The sequence below is a fragment of the Triticum aestivum genome, chromosome 3A (assembly GCF_018294505.1).
Source record: "Triticum aestivum cultivar Chinese Spring chromosome 3A, IWGSC CS RefSeq v2.1, whole genome shotgun sequence".
Classification (NCBI taxonomy): domain Eukaryota; kingdom Viridiplantae; phylum Streptophyta; class Magnoliopsida; order Poales; family Poaceae; genus Triticum; species Triticum aestivum.
The window spans coordinates 29,084,921-29,105,877 of NC_057800.1; the positions used below are offsets into that span (position 1 = coordinate 29,084,921).

Sequence of the window (20,957 nt, forward strand, 5' to 3'; positions counted from 1 at the left end):
ATGAGTGGCATGTGCCGTAACACCGCCACGATATTTGGGTTGAAGCTAGCTACTACCACTATCAAGTACCTTAAAATAGATTTTCAAAACATTCATCACATGAAAATACAACTAAAATAAGTACATTATAGATTGCTAACCTATTCTCTGAAAATGCCACTAAAATACCGAAAAATATGCCCCTCACATTTACCTTTGCCAGGTCCTCCCCCTTCCTACCCATCTTCTTGTTCGTTTCCTTTACCGGCAATGCCGCTGCGCCACCAGCAACTGGGAAAGCCTCTGCACCTTGTGTCTACGCCGGCGACCCCGCCCAGCCTCTGCAACTGCGTCCTGCCTGGCTTGGTCGCTTGGATCTGGAGAGCCCGTGGGAATTGCTTCTGGCTGAGAAGGGACTCCACCCTAGCCTGACCAGCGAAGGCCGCTGCCTCTGCGAAGACTCAGCCCTCAAAATATCCATCCCACCGCCGTCGGGCACCAGATCTGCTGCGCACATGGCCGCTACCGCTGCAACATCTTGCACTAGCCGATCTTTTGAATCCACGTGCCATAGCGTTGGCAGGATGAATCCAGTCCACATTGCAGAGCTCCTGCCACCACAGCCATCCGCACCGAGCGCCTACGTCCATGCGCGGACCACCTGTTAGTATGGACATGGATTTTTAAAGCTCGGGCTTCTGGACACCCCTTATCCTTATTACATGAAAAGTTTCCTTCAAACTTTGCAAGATACCAAAACATTCTAACTAGAACGTGGGAAAAGACTTCCAGATTTTTTCGTCCAACATAAATATACGAAATAAGATTTTTTTAATAAAAAAATATACTTTTTCGTATTTTGATGCATGAAAAATTCCAAAAGTTTTTTCCACATTCTAGTAAGAATGTTTTGTTGAACCGTCAAGTTTAAAGTTCATATGTTGTTTTATATGGGAGAAACAAAAAAGACAAAAATAATTGAACGAATCGTGATGCAAAAAAGAGTGGCTAGATAAGGGAGTGTCCTGAAATCTATGCTCTTCAACATGTTTACCCTGTTAGTATGAGTGTGGGCCTTCCAATAGAGGGATGCACCAGCGAAGGACACCTTTGCCTTTGACCCCAGTGCTGTAGTCATGTCCACCGCAGCGGCCGGAAACCGTCATTGAGGAACGCGCGGAGGCTAGTGTATTGATCGGTGAAAATAAAATTTTCATTTACATATCTTCCTCATTTTCGCCTAATTAAGCCTCTAAAGGAAGAAGCTATATTATTAGCATTTTTTTCATTTTACCATACCTACAGATTTTTGGCTCACCAGCTGCCTATAGATGTGCAGAGCTAATATAAGCGTGAAGATGTCATCTCGGGATGAAAATTCTGGTGTCTTTGTATATGTGCAATCCATTTGAACTCCACAGTAGTGTATAATACTTCCTCCATTTAATATATAAGTCTTTTTAGAGATTTTAATACGGACTACATACGAAAGTATGTAGACATATTTTAGAGTATAAGTTCACTCACTTTGCTCCGTATATAGTCCATATCGAAATCTAGGTATATAGTCCGTATACTTTTATTTGATGGCTCCATAATTTGCTTGTAAAAAGGCAGCACATGTCTCTGTGTTTTACATATTTCATTTTATATGTATTGTATCAGTCTGCACTCTGCACTACAAAATCTAAATAGAGGAAAAATCTACAGCCATAGACAAATAGAGAGTTAGAGACCACACACACAGTGACACGCAGACAGAATCTGAAAATTCGGATAAGAGATAGGATTACAGCCAATGGAAGCCACACAGCTGCGGACCATATCTCGTGTGCAGGGGCCCGCCCAACAAGAGCCAGATTCTCTCCTCTCACTTGGAGCCACTAAAACATATTGCCGTCCGGACAATTCTTCTTCCTGTAACACATCCATCCATTTCTAGCTGCAGGCAGAGCAGAGTTGAGCGTGTGGGAGTCGAAGGAGATCGAGATGGCAACTGCATATGCTCCTCCGATGGCGAGCCAGGTGATGAAGAGCGGCTTGGTGAGCTCCAAGCCGCGGGGGCTGTCCGGCGCCTCACTCACCAGGAGGCCCCGCTTCGTCGTCAAGGCCGTCAAGTCTGACAAGGTCAGTTGCAATTGCATGGAAGAGAGAGCTAAAATTAAGCGATTCACCACACTTGTATCTCATACATATTCTTGTGTCTCCTCTCTCTCCTACAAACAGGGGACGTACCAGGTGGTCCAGCCCATCAACGGCGACCCGTTCATCGGCAGCCTGGAGACGCCCGTCACCTCCAGCCCCCTCGTCGCGTGGTACCTCTCCAACCTCCCCGCGTACCGCACCGCCGTCAGCCCGCTCCTCCGCGGCATCGAGGTCGGCCTCGCCCACGGCTATCTCCTCGTCGGCCCCTTCGCGCTCACCGGCCCGCTCCGCAACACGCCAATTCACGGCCAGGCGGGAACCCTCGGCGCCATCGGCCTCGTCTCCATCCTCAGCGTCTGCCTCACCATGTACGGCGTCGCCTCCTTCAACGAGGGCGCGCCCTCCACCGCGCCCGCGCTCACGCTCACCGGCCGCAAGAAGGAGGCCGACAAGCTGCAGACTGCGGAAGGCTGGTCGCAGTTCACCGGAGGCTTCTTCTTCGGCGGTGTCTCGGGCGCCATCTGGGCCTACTTCCTCCTCTACGTGCTCGACCTCCCATACTTCTTCAAGTAGATGATTATTGTTTGGCATGTACGATGGGTGCAGATGATGTGATCTCTTCTTGATGGTTGCTTGAAAGAGTCTATGTATAAATGAATTTACGTATTCCTCAGAACCTTTGCATGGATGGGAATGTTTAATTTCTATAATGGTGCGTGCATAAACAAAACCCAATCAGAAACATCTTAGGACCGTGCTAACTTCCGACACTGATCGAAAGATAGGCAACATATGCGAACGCCTACTTCTTTCTCTAATCACACATGCATGCAAGGCTTAAGAGCTAATCGGTGTGTGGTTGCCGAAGAGGAAGCATGCAACTAGCCTTGACTTATGATTCCATACGTGCATGCAAACTAAAAGACAAAACAGATAATATCAGCAAAAGATTTTTCTATTTTGAAACTTTAGAATTTTTTGTGGCTCAAACTTTTGCTCCGATTGAAAAACCGTTTTCACGTAAAAAATCATCGTGACGAGAGCTTTGAAAATAGATCATGTTGGTATGTTTCGATGACTTTTTTTAAATCAAAAGTTACCACGTTGGACTACGAGCATGCTTGGATACGTTTTAGTCCCATGACTAAAAGTAGTGGGACTAAAACTTGCTAGTCTCACCCATGCTTGGATCCAAGTACTAAAGAGACTAAAATCTAGTTATTGAGCATTTATTATCCTCCAAACCCTCCAATCCAGAACTAAGGAGAGGAATTAAATAAGGAGAGAGAGAGCTAATACATATTTTAGTAGGTTTCCCATGACTAAAAGATTTTAGCCTCAAGACTAGTTCTAGCCTCTCTTTAGTCAGGGGTGCTTGGAACTTTAGCCTCTAAAAGAGACTATTTTTAGTCAGACTAAAAATAGTCCCTTGTATCCAAGCACCCTCTACGTAAGTTATCACGCTTGCAATACATAACTTATCATGGTGTTTACACTGAACTTATTAGGGGTATGTTTCAACTACTTTTTTGCCTGGGTAAAAAATTACCATGACATTTGTATGTTAACTATCAGTTCTGCAATACCACATTCTAGCACCGATGTCGTGCCCAGGCCGCAAGGTGAGGTCCATGTGCACACGCGGTAAAGGCTTGCTTATGAAACATCACTTTGGGACCTGTGTCATGTCAGGCCAGTTTAGGCGTGTGTTGGGCCAGGGTGATCCCATTCCGGTCCGTTGGCCGCCTATGATCATGTCCGATGGGCGTAGAATATCATTCTATATAGTATAAGTTATCGAGATATATTTTTCAACAACTCTAGTTAAGCTGCAACTGTATGTTATGATTTTTACTTTTTTACATCCAGAATGATGGTAATACCAGTATGTAACATCGGTTTCTTCTAGTTTAGATATGGATATATCTCTAGTGTAAGTTTAGTAATGTACCAAAACTAACACTGTCTAATTACTACTTTGGGTCTAGCTTATTTCCTCGCTCAGTGGACACGTGGTGGTGGTTGCACATACATAATTTTGGTTTGACCAAGGTCTCTAACTCTACCGATTCCCTTAAAAATAAATGTACTGAAAATAACTGGCACCATAAAAAGTGAGGCATACTAACGGCCGGTGTACATGTTGACGATGGTCACTCCATAGCATGGTGAGTTGCATGATCGATCAACATATTCAAGTGACTTTTGTCGTTTCTGCTACAATTAATCAAAAATTACAACGTCACTGGGTCTGTTTACCTCCTGGTGGGATGATGTGGCTAAGAGCATCTCCACCCACGCCCCCGGGAACACCCCCAAGCCACTTTTTTAGCACCGGCAGCAAAAAATGCTCCCAGTCACGCCCCCAAGTCCTAATTTTTCGCCGGATTGAAGCAAAAACAGCCCCGGCGACCGCAACCCACACCCAGCCTACCGGGGGGCACTTGAGACCGCCGGCACTCCCTTTTGCATGCCGAAACCCCACATGTCAGCCTCTCTTCCCTCTCTCTCTCCCCGCTCGCCCACATGCAAAAGGAATCCCGCCCACTTTTCCTCGCTTCTCTCCCTGCTCGCCGCCCGCCTCCTCGCCGCACTGCCTCGCGCCGCCCCGCCGCCCGCCTCCTCGCCGCTCCGGCCGCCAGAATCGCCTGCCGAGCCCCAGGAAGCGGAGGAGGAGGATGAGCGGGGAGAAGCAGATGCGGCGGGCGGCCACGTGGAGCGCGTCGGAGCCAGCGTGCTTGGCTCCGTTGGCGAGGAGGAGCTCCGCGAGGTCGAGCAGCATGCTCCCGGACTCGTCCTCGGCGTGGGGTGTGGCGTGCCGGGCGCCCCCTTCCTCCTCCTCCCTCCTCTTCGTCCTCGTCGACGCCGGCCACGGAGGGTGCGCGCGGCCAGGCGCGGGCGCGGGCGCGGGCGGGCGCGGGCGCGGCCAGGCGCCCCCCTTCCTCCTCCTCCCTCCTCTCCTCGCTCCTCGACCTCGCGGGCGGTGTGGCTGCTGCACATGCCGTGGCGGGGCTCGCGCTCGTGCGGCCGTGGCAGAGCTCGCGCTCGCGTGGAGGAGGGAGCTTGATGGAGGGATGGTGGTATGCGGCGGCGAGGCCCGTGCCAAGGAGCGTGCGGCGGACGGTGGCGGGCGTCCTCGATGGTGCTGGAGACGGTGTCGAGCTGCGATGCCGCCACACGTCCTCGGAATGCGTCTTGGGTGGGGGGACGGCTGGGAAATTTTGCCTCCCACAGTCAGAAATTCCGCCGGCGCGATCCCAAGCGGCGAAAAAAAGACCTCCTGGGGGCGCCAACGAGTGTAGATGCTCTAACATTGAAGACCGTATAGATGTTATATTTTTCTTGGCCACATCACGCTAGGAGTAGGAGGCATGACATGTTAACATGATATGTTGACAGTGCTTTAAATTTTGGAAGGATAGGGAAGACTCTTTAGTCATCCTCTGTCATTGCAGTGAAACATTTTAGGGGCAGGATTTGGTGACACGGGGGCCACGTGCCCCTCGTTTGCTGGCTATCAGATGCTTGTCTTGTTTTGGTAGTATGGGTCTAGGACGAAGCACGACGAGCTGGTTATTGTTCTTTCTCTATAGTCTGGCAACTACTTTGATTTGCCAAGGTCCGATCGACCGTTTTCTAGTGTCAGTTTAGTAATATACACAAACTAACGCTGTTTAGTTGCCACTTTGGGTCTAGCTTGTTTCCTTGCTCAATGGACACGTGTGGTAGTAGTTGCACATACATAAGTTTGGTTTGACCAAGGTTTAGCTCGAATCAAGATTCCCGCAAAGAGGCACTCTGCTGAAAATAGCTGGCAATATGAACAGTGAGACATACTCCGGGTCGGTCTATATATTGACCATTGTTACTTTATAACATGGTGAATAAATCACTAGCGGCATTGCAGGATCGATCAACATGTGCAAGTGACTTTTGTCCTTTCTGCTGAAATTAATTACAAAGTCCGTGGATCTATGTGCTGCATGATGAGTGACCTGGCTAATGTTGAAGACCGTCGACATGCCAGTACTTCTACATCATAAACCTACCCTTTTCCTCGCTACTTCTCCATTCTTCACTAACCTCCCCGACCGTCACACACGCACTCACACCTGCGCTGTCCCAAAACCGAAAACAATGCGCTGAAATCTGGATATTCTCTAAAACTTCAATAGAAAGTCAATGTTGCTGGAAGCATATTTACGTGTGTTTTACTTGACACTGGTAGAAAAAGAGGCTTCCGTCCAGCCCCATTAGTCGCGAAACTGTAGGAACCGCGACTAATGAAGTCTTTAGTCGCGGTTCGGCAGACGAACCGCGACCAAAGGCCTGGGCCCAGGGCGCTCGGTGGCCAGCTGGTGCACGTGAGGGGCTTTAGTCGCGGTTGGCCAGGCCAACCGCGACTAAAGGTGCGCAAAGGCCTTTAGTCGCGGTTGGCCAGGCCAACCGCGACTAAAGCTCCTCCCCTATATATACCAGTTCAGCACGCTCACTTAGCCATTTGGTGCCACTTCTCTTCACAAGCTTCACAAGGGGGTGTAGGTTTGCTTTTGGTTCCTCTTATGCACACAAGGTGTTTGATGAAATGCCCTAAGAGGGTGAAACAAACATGATATGAAGTGTTGGAGCCACACTTGAGGTTCCTCATTTATTTTTTCCTCCTCGATCGCGGTTAGCAACTTGAACCTTTCATGCATGTGTGTCATTGATAAAATATGCATGTGTGCAGTTCATTGTTTAATTTATATTGTTTGTAGCTAGTTAGTTTAATAAATGCATGATGGTTAATTATATATTTTATATTATAATAATGCAGATGAATCGGCAATGGATGTACGGTAACCGACTCTCCGGCGAGTTCACTACGGGTTTGAAAGATTTCCTCGTAGTGGCTAATGCGAACAAGCAGGGGGGTTTTGTTATCTGTCCATGTGTTATCTGTAAGAATCAGAAGGGTTACTCTTCCTCAAGAGATGTTCACATGCATCTGCTTCGGCACGGTTTCATGCCAAGCTATAATTGTTGGACCAAGCATGGAGAAAGAGGGGTTATAATGGAAGAAGATGAAGAAGGGGATGATTTCATCGATGAAAGCTATCTTGCTCATTTCGGTGATACTTTCATGGAGGATGCTGAAGGTGAAGGGGAAGGTGAAGAAGAGGCACGTGATGATCCCGTTGATGATCTTGGTCGGACCATTGCTGATGCACGGAGACGCTGCGAAACTGAAAAGGAGAGGGAGAATTTGGATCGCATGTTAGAGGATCACAGAAAGGCGCTGTACCCCGGATGCGATGATGGTCTGAAAAAGCTGGGCTGCACACTGGATTTGCTGAAATGGAAGGCAGAGGCAGGTGTAGCTGACTCGGCATTTGAAAACTTACTGAAAATGTTGAAGAATATGTTTCCAAAGGATAACGAGTTGCCCGCCAGTACGTACGAATCAAAGAAGGTTGTCTGCCCTCTAGGTTTAGAGGTTCTGAAGATACATGCATGCATCAACGACTGCATCCTCTACCGCGGTGAATACGAGAATTTGAATGAATGCCCGGTATGCACTGCATTGCGTTATAAGATCAGAGGCGATGACCCTGGTGACGATGTTGAGGGCTAGAAACCCAGGAAGAGGGTTCCCGCCAAGGTGATGTGGTATGCTCCTATAATACCACGGTTGAAACGTCTGTTCAGGAACAAAGAGCATGCCAAGTTGTTGCGATGGCACAAAGAGGACCGTAAGTCGGACGGGGAGTTGAGACACACCGCAGATGGAACGCAATGGAGAAAGATCGACAGATGGTTCAAAGATTTTGCAGCTGACGCAAGGAACATAAGATTTGCTCTAAGTACGGATGGCATGAATCCTTTTGGCGAGCAGAGCTCCAGCCATAGCACCTGGCCCGTGACTCTATGCATCTACAACCTTCCTCCTTGGTTGTGCATGAAGCGGAAGTTCATTATGATGCCAGTGCTCATCCAAGGTCCGAAGCAACCCGGCAACGACATCGATGTGTACCTAAGGCCATTAGTTGATGAACTTTTACAGCTGTGGGGTGGTGTCTGTGTGTGGGATGAGCACAAACAAGAGGAATTTGACCTACGAGCGTTGCTTTTCGTAACCATCAACGATTGGCCTGCTCTTAGTAACCGTTCGGGACTGTCAAATAAGGGATACAATGCATGCACGCACTGCTTACATGAGACTGAAAGTGTACATTTGCCAAATTGTAAGAAGAACGTGTACCTTGGGCATCGTCGATTTCTTCCGAAAATTCATCCAGTAAGAAAGAAAGGCAAGCATTACAACGGCAAGGCAGATCACCGGCCGAAGCCTGCGGAACGCACTGGTGCTGAGGTATTTGATATGGTCAAGGATTTGAAAGTCATCTTTGGAAAGGGTCCTGGCGGACAATCAGTTCCGAAGGGAGCTGACGGGCACGCAGCCATGTGGAAGAAGAAATCTATATTCTGGGAGCTAGAATATTGGAAAGTCCTAGATGTCCGCTCTGCAATCGACGTGATGCACGTTACGAAGAATATTTGCGTGAACCTCCTAAGCTTCTTGGGCGTGTATGGGAAGACAAATGATACAAAGGAAGCACGGCAGGACCAGCAACGTTTGAAAGACCCTGATGACCGGCATCCGGAATGGTTTCAAGGTCGTGCCAGCTACGCTCTGACCAAAGAAGAGAAGGTCATCTTTTTTGAATGCCTGAGCAGTATGAAGGTCCCGTCTGCATTCTCGTCCAATATAAAGGGAATAATAAACATGGCGGAGAAAAAGTTCCAAAACCTGAAGTCTCACGACTGCCACGTGATTATGACGCAACTGCTTCCGATTGCTTTGAGGGGGCTCCTGCCGGAAAATGTTCGAGTAGCCATTGTGAAGCTATGTGCATTCCTCAATGCAATCTCTCAGAAGGTAATCAATCCAGAAGTTCTACCACGGTTACAGAACGATGTGATCCAATGCCTTGTCAGTTTCGAGTTGGTGTTCCCGCCATCCTTCTTCAATATTATGACGCACCTCCTGGTTCACCTAGTCGAAGAGATTTTCGTTCTCGGTCCTGTATTTCTACACAATATGTTCCCCTTCGAGAGGTTCATGGGAGTATTAAAGAAATATGTTCGTAACCATGCTAGGCCAGAAGGAAGCATCGCCAAGGGCTATGGAAATGAGGAGGTAATTGAGTTTTGTGTTGACTTTGTTCCTGACCTTAAGCCGATTGGTCTTCCTCGATCGCGGCACGAGGGGAGACTAAGTGGAAAAGGCACGATCGGAAGGAAATCAACGATATGTATGGACGGCCATTCTCTGACTGAAGCACACCACACTGTACTGACCAATTCCAGCTTGGTGGCTCCGTACTTTGAGAAACACAAGAATATTTACGCTCGGACAACCCGGGGAAGCCTGAATCCTGGATTAGGAAGGCCCACATGGAGACTTTCGGCAGTTGGTTGAGAAAACATTTAATGAATGACAATGATGTTGTAGATCAGCTGTACATGTTGGCCAAGACACCATCTTCGACTATAACGACTTTCCAAGGGTACGAGATAAATGGGAATACATTTTACACGATCGTCCAAGATAAAAAGAGCACCAACCAAAACAGTGGTGTCCGCTTTGATGCAGCAACCGAGAATGGGCAAAAGGTCACATATTATGGTTACATAGAGGAGATATGGGAACTTGACTATGGACCCTCCTTTAAGGTCCCTTTGTTCCGGTGCAAATGGTTCAAGCTAACAGGAGGTGGGGTAAAGGTGGACGAGCAATACGGAATGACAATGGTGGATTTCAACAATCTTGGTTACCTTGACGAACCATTCATCCTTGCCAAAGATGTCGCTCAGGTTTTTTATTTGAAGGACATGAGTAGCAAACCGAGGAAACGGAAAGATAAGAAAACGATCAGTACATCATGCGATGATCCAAAGCGCCACATTGTTCTTTCAGGGAAAAGAAACATCGTGGGAGTGGAGGACAAGACAGACATGTCAGAAGATTATAATATGTTTGGTGAAATTCCGCCCTTCAAAGTGAACATTGACCCAAGCATTAAGTTAAATGATGAGGATGCTCCATGGATACGGCACAATCGTAAGCAAGCAGTGACACAAGGGAAGAATTGATGTGTAATAATTTATTGTACCAAACTTTGTATTTGGTCGATGAACTGAATGATGTATCAAACCTTTTGTCAAACCTTCAAGGGTTTTAAAATGAATTAGTTTTATTTTTCTGATTTTTTTGATATATAATTGTATTTTTAAGATTTTAAAATGAATTAGTTTATTTTTCTGATTTTAAAAGGAAAAAGGAAGAAGAAAAAAGAAGGAAAAAGGAAGAAAAAAACAGAAGAAAAAAACAGAAGAAAAAGGAAAAACAGAAGAAAAAAACAAACAGAAGAAAACATAAGAAAAAAACAGAAGAAAAAAACAGAAGAAAAAGGAAAAAGGAAAATGAAGAAAAAAAGAAAATATGCCACCTACTGGGCCACCACGGCCTGAATACGACTAGAAACCCATTAAAGGGCCAGGATTCAGGCCCGCAGAAGGCCGAGTAGGCCCACAGGCACATAGTGACAGAATAGGCCCGTAAGCCTGCATTTGAGAGGAGCTCGAAGTGGTGAGCGCAGCCGCGCTTATAAACCACTGTCGAAGCCTCTCGGCTAGCGAGGTGGGACTAAACATCCCACCGCACCGCGCCAGTTCTAGCACAGACCTTTAGTCCCGGTTGGGGAGGCGGACCGCGACTAAAGGGTACCCTTTAGTCACGGTTGTTGTCCCCAACTGCGACTAAAGGGTCTTTCTGCGCGGGAACGGAAGCGGCGCCAAAACCCTTTAGTCCCGGTTGGGGAGGCGGACCGCGACTAAAGGGTACCTTTAGTCGCGGTCCGCCTCTCCAACCGCGACTAAAGGTGCGTCTATAAATACTGCACTTAGCAGTTTTGCCACTTCCCATTCTCCTCTCTCTCGACGCCGAAGCGCTGCCCCGACGCCGACGCCGAAGCCCTGCGCGCCGCCGCCCCCGTCCCCAGTGAGCGCCGCCTCCGCCCGTGCCCTGCCCTTGCCCGCCGCCCGTGCCTTGCGCCCTTGCCCGCCGCCCGCCGCCCGCCGCCCGCCGCCCGCCGCCCGCTGGCCCTGCCTGCCATCCTCCGCGCGCCGGCAGAAGAAGAAGAAGGAAGAAGAAAAAGGAAGAAGAAGAAGAAAGAAAAAGGAAAAAGGAAGAAGAAGAAAGAAGGAAGAAGAAAACAAAAGAAAAACAGAAGAAAAACAAGAAAAGGAAGAAAAAAGGAAAAAGGAAGAAAAAAAGAAAAAGGAAGAAAACAACAGAAGAAAAAAAGAAGAAGAAAAAAAGGAAGAAGAAAAAGAAAGAAGAAAGAAGAAGAAAGAAAAAGGAAGAAGAAAAAAGAAAGAAGAAAGAAAGAAGAAAGAAAAAGGAAGAAGAAAAAACAAGAAAGAAAAGGAAGAAGAAGAAAGAAAGAAGAAGAAACAAAAGAAAAACAGAAGAAAAACAAGAAAAGGAAGAAAAAAGGAAAAGGAAGAAAACAACAGAAGAAAAAAGAAAGAAGAAAAAAAGAAAGAAGAAAAAAAAGGAAGAAGAAAAAAAGAAAGAAGAAAGAAAGAAGAAAGAAAAAGGAAGAAGAAAAAACAAGAAAGAAAAAGGAAGAAGAAGAAAGAAAGAAGAAAGGAAGAAGAAGAAAAAAAGAAAAGAAAAAAAGAGTGTGGCCAGCACCCCCCGCCCTGCACATGGGCCATCCCGACCCCACATATATTCGTCTCCATCCGCATCCCTGGCCAAACCCTAGCCACTCTACTCCAAGCTCTGTTCGGACAATTTGTTTATACGGAGAGGGGCGGCGAGGGGGGCGGCGATGCGCGCGGTGTTTTTTTAGGGATCGAGAGGGGACGGCGAGGGTTATAAATGTGTTGTCCTCGCCTCCCCTCTCCGTGACGCCGTCGTCTGCCGCCCCGTCTCGCGCTCTACCGCGACACCCTCTCCCACCCCTTCCTCGCCCCCTCCTTTCGCCACCGCCCTTTCGCCACCGCCACCGCCACCGCCCCCCTTCTTCACTTAATTAATTTGTTTTTACTACATGTTTTCAGGACTGACATAATGGCGGACGATAGAGCTGACCCGATTATGGACAACTATGATCCGGACGGTGAAGCACATATGTTCGGCATCATAAACGGCGATATTCTATATGTGCCGACCGGAGAAGAAGAAGATGATATCTCTTCTTATCTGAACCTTGACGGTGAAGATGAAGGGCGCCGTCAGCAAGATGATGCCGAACAAACGTCGATAAACGACGATCTTCAAATGGAAGTAGCAACCACCTCCGGCGCCGAGGTATATATATACATTGAGCCTCTGGTGATACAAACTAACTGATTTGAATAAATATGTGTGTACTAACGCGCGCGACTCTTTCTTATTTTAGCCCTCGGCCGGATCGTCGAAACAATCGAGTACGTCGTCAAAGCGTGGCGCAACCAAGACGATGAAACAAGGAGAAACATGCACCATCGAGGTTGTCGACAGTGCAACCGGCAGGCCGCTGGAGCCCCGCAAGAACGCCACCAAGTTTGTCAGCCAATGCGGAGCCATTGTTAGAGACAACGTCTCGATCACCGTCCAGGAGTGGAATGAGCCAAAGAAGGCACGAATTGATGGTTTCACTTTTGTCGATAAGAGAACAAAAAAAGATTGCTTCAAGAAGCTTATGGAACATTTCGTTCTACCTCCGGAATACAACAAATTCGATGAGGAGGGTAACAAGATTGAGGAAAACAAGGAGAGGAGGAGGCTAGTCAAACAGTTCGCTCTTCATAAGATGGCCGACGCATTCCGGAAATTCAAGCAAAATCTAGCCCATGACTTTGTCAAGCAGAACAAGACTCCGGATTTCAAAGGACAATATGAGAAACTGAAACATGATTGGCCAGAATTTGTGAAGCAAAAGAAATCGGAGCAGTTCATTCAAATATCGAAAAAAATAAGGAAAATGCGGCTAAGAAGGAGTACAATCATGTTATGGGGCCAGGAGGGTATCGCATTTGGGTGCCTAGGTTGGAGAAGATGGAGAACGAGCTGAGGGCGCGAGGAATCCGTCCAGGTACGGAGGGATGGGACCCAAGGGCCAAAAGCTGGTGGTACGGGCATGGGGGAACGCTGAACCCGGAGACAGGGGAGTGTGTTTACCGGGGCAAATTAATTAAACCCACCCAAGCCCTTATTAACGCAATGAGGGATGCTCAACAGGGGAAGATCAAGTTCAACAGAGAGAACGACGCGCTGACAAAAGCCCTCGGGAATCCTGAACACGGAGGACGTGTACGAGGCATGGGGCACATTCCGTGGAAAATAGGGTTCCCCCAGAACGATGACCCGTACGGTTACAGAAGCCGTAAGAGAAAGATGGATCGGGAAGTAGATGTTGTGGCGCGGTTGGCATCGGAAATGGATGTGATGAAGAAAACCATGAGTGTACTAGTAGCCGAAAGAGATGCAGCTCGGGTGCAGCATGAAGATCATCCAGCGGATCTCGGAAGCCAGCAGCGGAGAAGCAGCGTGGCTTCCACGGAGGCCCCACCGGCTGGTGCAGATGCACCGACGATCGAAATTACTGCACCGGAGCCTCTGGTGGTCCAAATTACTGCACCGGAGCCTCTGGTGGTCGAAATTACTTCACCGGAGCCTCCTCGCTACCCCGTGGACGATATAAAGGAGATGAAAGAATGTCATCTGTATTATCCTATCGGGAACATGTCCATGAAGGTAGCCATCGGCAGTGCTTTACCATGTTTACCTGGAGCACTCCACCACAACAACCCCATTCAAGATGGCTATGCTCGTGTCACGGTGGAGGACATAGTCCAAGGGTTTGAGGACCTGGAGATTGACATTGCTACACCTGAAGGGGAGAAAAGACTTGGAGATGTCAAGCGCCATTTCATTCTATGGCAAAAGAAGTTTATCAAGTTTCCAGGCGAGGCGCCAAGGACAACAAGTCCACCCCCCTACGGTGGTGGTGGTGGCGGTGGCGGCGGCGGTGGTGGTGGTGGTGGTGGTGGCGGTTCACCTACACCTCCGTCACGTCAGCCGACGCCGCCCCCCAGTCCTCGTCCGGCGGGTGATCAGACGCCGCCCCCCAATCCACCTCCGGCAAAGAAGCAGAAGCAGTCCTGGATTATTAACCCGGACCCTTATGTACCTAAGACCACAAAGGTACCGGAGCCATCACTGAAGCCTCTCCCCACAAGGCCTTGGGAACGTAGTGCCGAGGAAGTCGACACGGCCGCGGCTGCTGATTTGGAGAAATGGAAGGCGGACTGCAAGAAGAAAAGAGAGCCCGAGCCCAAGCCAGTATTTTCTGATGAGCAAAAGAAGTGGGCTAAGTCATTTTTGAGCACACCGTCCCAAGCCGCGAAGAATCTGCCTAACGACTATGCACGTGAACTTCGCAGGCAGGCACTCATGTTCAAGGAGAACAAAGAGCGGGAGAAGGCCGAAAGTAAAAAAAGCGGGAAACAAGTTGCCCAGCTCGGGGAACAAAGTAAACAATCGATTGCCCCGCTTATAGTGGAAGCCTTCTGTCCGGATGCCCCCAAGATCATACAAGCTGCGGCAGCACAGGAATTGACTGTAACGAGTGCCAGAGAACAAGCGGCCAACTTAGGTATTACTCTTCGTGAACTGTTAGGCCTTGATGAGGCGCCAGTGAAGGAGGTAGTAATTACATATGTCAAGAATGGGCCTCTCGTCGAGCCTGCGCAGGAAAAGGATCTACCTCCACAAATGAAAGGTCTGCTGAAATGGTACAAGGGTTACATAAAAAATAAAAACGCCAAAGAATATATTTATGCGGAAGTTAGACATGAGCATCACTTCAAACATTACTATGTACAAATTGAACTGAGTGAATTGTTCCAGCTTTTCAATCTGCGCGAGCTCGATAAATCTATCATCAGTTGCTACGTTCTGTAAGTGATTTATTAATTTCTACCCCATCTCGTTCATATTGCCTGCACTATATATATGTCCTAACTATATTGTTGTGTCCGCTATTATACATGCAGAATGAAGATTAAGGAATGCAGAGTAAGAAACATCCATGATGTTGGGTTCATTGACCCACACATCGTTAATGGACATGTGTTGGAGCGTTACCCCCGCCGACGTGGAGGCAGACCTGTGGCAGTTTCTTACAAAGCAGGAACTCAAAAGTGATATTCTATTTCCTTACCATTTTGAGTGAGTGTTTCTGTCTTGAGCACATTCTCTTTTGTTTACTCCATGCATGGTATGTGGCCGGCTAATCGATGAGTTATGCATGACGTACTGTGCATGTATCGTGTCCGCAGGTTCCACTGGATTCTGCTAGTAATTAAAGTTAACACCTCAGAATGTCTCGTCCACGACTCTGTGAATATGGATCCAAAGCTTTGGGGCGGCATGAGAAGAATGCTGCAGAAGTAATTATTTTCATTCATTTGCGCTCTATATCGATCGGCCTATTTCGTTCATTTCCTAATATCAAGTAACTAATTAATAACTCTCTTGTTCATTTAATTTTCTTTGCCTCGTAGGGTTTGGAGACGGTTCGTAGATACAAAGGTCGGTGAATTCAAAAAAGAGCTAGAATTCAAAATGTTAAAGGCTAAGAATGCTGGGGATATTCAGCCACCGGAGACCAATCTATGTGGATACTATGTCTGTGAGATGATCCGGAGATACACCTCTGAGCGGGTTCCGAGTGATACCAATGCTCAGAGGAATAACCTCCGGTGGATGCTTAGTCCAGAAGCTCGCTTCCGACCACTTCAAGAGGAACTAGCTGGATGGTTCAGCAGGGAAGTCCTCCATCCTAAAGGAGAACACTATTACGAGGACGTAGAACTTTATATGCATTAAATCATGTATGGAAACTTGTTCAAAATTGTATATGGTTATCCGATGATATTGAATATATATTGTATATTCCTCTTGAATTCTTTTTGGTTATAATTTCAAATTTATTTGAAATTGTACATTCATATGCATGTATGTAGTACCGTAGAATATATGAAACTCCTTCAAAATTAAAATAAAGCACAAAAGAAATAAAACAATACAAATTAAACAGAAAACAGGTTTAAGGGGGGGGGGCTAAAACCCTAAACCTGCGGCGGCCTTTAGTCGCGGTTGGCCAGAAGAACCGCGACTAAAGGTCCTCCGCCCCGACGGCCACCTGGCGCCCACGTGGACGGGCCTTTAGTCGCGGTTCTTAAGCAACCGCGACTAAAGGGGGGGCCTTTAGTCGCGCCCGTTCGGTCGCGGTTGCGCAACCGCGACTAATGGCAGTTGCGAACCGCGACCAAAGGCCCTTTTTCCACCAGTGTGAATACACCACACTAGGAGTAGGAGGCATCGGAAAGTTAGCAAGATATTATGCCCATGCTTGGAATTTTTGGGAAGGCTAGGGAGGATGCCTTAGTCATCCATTATCCAGGTGAAAGAATCTAGAGTTGGGATTAGGTACCATGTTGGTTGTGTGCCACTCATCAACTGGCCATTGTATGCTTCTCCTGTTTTGGTAGTCTGAGTCTAGGACGAAGCACGGCGAGGTGGTTAGATTGTTCTTTCTCTAGGCTGGCAACTGCTCGGCTCCAAGTGGCTAAGGTTCGATTGTAACAGGTGGAAGGGCCGTGGGCAAAATCCTCCAATAATATCTAACAAGTGGGCCTAGACCTGAAAATAAAACAAAAAAAGTAATTTGTGCTATTTTGTATAGTTGCCAATCAAAAGTGTGGGCATTTAATCAAACAAAACTAAAGATATGCAATTGGACTATAAAAATCCCAGGAAAGAAAACAAATTAACGTATATGGGAAAGATGTCGCCTCCCTCCCGCCCCCTCCCCTCCCCCTCGGGCGGAGCAACGAAGCCGCCATTAAAGCCCAATCCCCAGCTTCCCACCCACCCCTGCATCTCACCGAGCTCTCCCCGCTCCAAATCCCCATCTGAGAAGACGCATGGCTGCAGAGTGACGCCGCGGCGTGCGGGTTCGCCAACTTGTGCCGGTGGCGCGGGTAGCGGAGCCGAGGGCACTTCCGCCTCCGACAGCGGCGCCGCTGCCCGAGATCGATCCGCACTCGCCGGAGGCTCGCCGCGAGATGAGGCGGGTGGTGCTGGAGCGCTTCCCCGACCGCGACGAGCGGGGGGAGATCCACATGCATATCCTCCGCCATGCGAACTTCGTCGAGCGCGCACCCTTCATCGGAGACGACGACTGCGAGGATGTGGAGATCCTCTTCTGGGCGATTCAGGAGGCGGAATCGCCAGATCCGCGGCAGGCCGCCCGCTGGGAGAACTTTCGGACGGTGAATCCCTCAAGGCTCAACATCCGGCCACCGTCATGGGAGGGAATCGCCAGGATCCCGCCGGAGTTCATCCCTACGGGGACCGTCTGGCCTCCGCGCCGTCAGTAGATCGCCTGCCCCAACTGGTTCAGACACAACGACGACCCATCGATCCTCCCCCATGGCCTGGTGAGTTGGGTATGCATCTTCATGTTGATTCAACTCTTAAGGCTAGATTGAGGGATTTCCGTTTGCGCCGTCGGAGGATGCATGCTTATGTTGGTTCGATTGAACGTTCGTCTGGTTCGATTACTGTTGCACCTGTTCAGGATTTGGTGATGGAGATGAGGGTTCTCCCTCTTGACACCCAGTGTAATAAGAAGTGTGTGGCTGCTTCTGCAGCTGGCGAGACCTCGTCGGAGGATTTCTCCGGCGAGGGGCTCAGTCATAGTTTGAATTCCAGCCCCAACCCAGAAGCAAGGTCTCCCTGCCGTCTCCACCTGGTGAACCCAGCTTTGCCTGGGTCCACGCTCAAAATACGTGTTGTTGGGGAGAAAGCGGATAAGACGAGGGGATTGCGTAAAGGCGAATCCCTAAAAAACGTAGAGGAGCACTTTGGCCAGCTCTGGCTCATCCCCTCTCCCCCTGCCGCCTCCTCCCTAGAAACCCTACCCAACAATCGCAAGACCCCTGAAAGACCGAATTCCTTTGCTGGATCCCAAGAGACCTGGTCGAGAACAAGTCCTTTTCAGCTACGGATTGTTTTCCTGCAGTCCATCGTCCGTTTGATCCACCTCCAAAACAAATCAAGGTTGTCCTTGAGGGGATTGGCCCTGGTTCTATCTCTTTCGCGGAGGCTGTTAAGCGAGGGGTGAGGATGTCAGATCGCCGTGTCGGGGGGAGTAGCAATCCGGCTGGTCCGGCCAAGGGGACAGGGCAGAAGCCTGCTGCATTCGCCGAGCGGAAGCCAGCTACGCCTGCGACAAAGGAGCAGGCCCCTGCCCCCAAGCCCACCAGATCCACAACCTCGACTGCTGGATCTGCTCAGGTACAATCGTCCCAGTCTGTAGAGGTTGAAGTGGAGCAAATCCTTGATCCTAGGTTTAAAGACATGATATGTTTTAATTGTGGTGGACCGGGACACTATGTTGGAAATTGTGTGAAGCTGAAAGCCTGCTTTATCTATCAGCAGAACCACAACGTAAACAAATGTGTAGCGTGGTCTAAGATTCAACCTACTGCTGCTTTTTTTGGTAGTGGAGCTCAAGGCCTTGGTTTTTACCTTGTGGATGTACCTGTTGCAAATGAGTCCAAATGGTTAAACCTCCAGAATTGTGCGGTGGTCAACATCCTGAAAGGAGAAGTGAATTGTGCCAAAGTTATGGAATTACTATCTGCTACTTTCTGTAAGACTAAGCATTGGCCTTGGCAAATCAGAGGGCTCTCCAGTAAGACCTTTTTGGTCAGGTTCCCTCCTTGAAAGAAAGTGGAAGATCTTATTGAATTGCCTGGGTTCTCCTTGCTACAGGATGTCAATGTGACACTAACTGAATGGAAGGGTGGATGTGAACCTTTTGGTGAGTTGATTGAAGCTTGGGTACTGATTGAAGGGATTCCCCCAAAGTGGTGCACTTGGAAAGTATTTGCCCAAATTGCTTCATTGTTTGGGGTGCTTACAGATGTGGATTGGAATGGAATGTTTAAAACTTTCTTTGAGAATGTCAGAGTTAAGATAGCCTGCATAGATCCAACCAAGATTCCTTTTGAGAGACTAATTGAGATGAAGAAGAAGCTGTCTCTACTTGGCTTTACTATTGAGGGCTTTGAACAAACATGTGGGGTTGATTCTGTCATTGATGTAGATGGGGATGAAGATGATTTTGAGGAAGATGAGAGAGCTGAGGAAGATCACACGGGAAGACAGGATGGAACACAGGGTGAACATGCTTCTGATGGATCAGGGGGTGGTGACTTAGCTATTGATGAACTTGACAAAGCCAATTTCTCAGCAAAACAAAGATCCTCAAACAAGTCTGGTGCTCAGATGATGGTGGTTGCACCCATGGGAGATTGAATATATGTTGATCAGGAGGAATTTATTCTGAAATGTGCTTTGACAGCCGCCGGCCTTGATGGTTCATCTTCTGATGGACATGAACCTGAACATGATTGTGTGGGTAATCCTACAGATCAAATCATGAATACTGTTGGGGAAAAGAATGGGATGTTACCCAAAAAACCCCCTCTCCAACTAAGGAAGATACTACACACATGACTCCTGAGAGGAATACTGAGAACATGGAATAATGTGAGGATCTGTTGAGATCAGTGGATATATATGACTCTGAAAAATGAGGAAACCAAAGAAGAAGAGTTGGGGGTTCTCCCTCCTGAGGCTGTCCAAATCCTACAAAGTGAAACTTGGAGGAGGTCCTTGCTGGAATCACTTACTCAAACCAAGTGTGAAGAGGCTGGTCATGAGAACAAGACAAGATGGGGGCCTGTTGTAACGACCTGCTACTAGAGGCCATGGCAATGTTAACATCATGGAGAAAGCTGCAGCATACAAGAGAAAGAAAAACCTGGAAATCCCACTCACATTCAAAGGTAAATCCTTCTCTACTATGGATAAAATCATCCTTACTAATCAAATGAGTCAAATGAACCTGGTGATTGGGGGGATGACACTCAAAAGAATCTTACCATTGATGAGATGGTAGCTGTGGAGAAAGAGAGATGTTTGGTGTTTGCCAACAATAACCCTGAAATTGTGCTTCCTGGCAACCTTGATATTGATTCTAATGACTTAGTTAGTACACCTAAAGGTGCCCCCCCTTGGAGCCAGTGGGCACGGCTGATACTCCCAGGGGAACACCCATTGTTCTAACTAAAGTTAAGCCTTGTGGCTTGTCCCACCCTTTCAAAATTAATTAGTTATGATAGGTCTTATTTGGAAGATTAGAGGTCTAGGGCAACATGGAAAAATACAGTGCCTTTGTGATACCATTGCCAAAACTGGCATTTTCCTTCATCTTCAGTATAATATTTCCAAGATGGGAAGATACACAAATATGATTTAACAACATCAAATGCGATAGATGCTAAACTACGACTAGCTGGTTGTGCTTCCTCCACAGGAATAGGTGTACTAACTGGTGGAGTTGGGGTTCGCCGTGATAGTACTGGCCCATTGGGCATTGGAGCTGCCTTACTAACTGTTCTTGTTTGGGAGCTCTGTGGTGGAGATGGTGCTGTGTCAACATGAACTGGGTTACTATCGGCTGGGGTTGGGGTTAGATTGGGTGAAGCCGGTGATACGCCTCCAACGTATCTATAATTTTTGATTGCTCCATGCTATATTATCTACTGTTTTGGACATTATTGGGCTTTATTATCCACTTTTATATTATTTTTGGGACTAACCTATTAACCGGAGGCCCAGCCCAGAATTGCTGTTTTTTTGCCTGTTTTAGGGTTTC

The 20,957-nt window shown here is 47.9% G+C and overlaps 1 protein-coding gene across 1 annotated transcript; it reads left to right on the forward strand.

The window, feature by feature from the left end:
- The first annotated feature begins 1,799 nt into the window (after positions 1–1,799).
- Positions 1,800–2,797, forward strand: LOC123060002 (photosystem I reaction center subunit XI, chloroplastic). The gene is made up of 2 exons (XM_044482562.1): positions 1,800–2,106; positions 2,206–2,797. The coding sequence occupies exons 1-2, from the start codon at positions 1,969–1,971 to the stop codon at positions 2,695–2,697; spliced, it is 630 nt and encodes a 209-aa protein (XP_044338497.1). The 5' UTR covers positions 1,800–1,968; the 3' UTR covers positions 2,698–2,797.
- Positions 2,798–20,957: the final 18,160 nt, after the last annotated feature.

What these genes read in the sequence shown, in the direction of transcription:
- LOC123060002 (XM_044482562.1), top strand. Translation starts at nt 1,969, where the DNA reads ATGGCAACTGCATATGCTCCTCCGATGGCGAGCCAGGTGATGAAGAGC. An exon ending in AGGCCGTCAAGTCTGACAAG is followed by an intron (nt 2,107 to 2,205) that starts GTCAGTTGCAAT and finishes TCCTACAAACAG; the next exon opens with GGGACGTACCAGGTGGTCCA.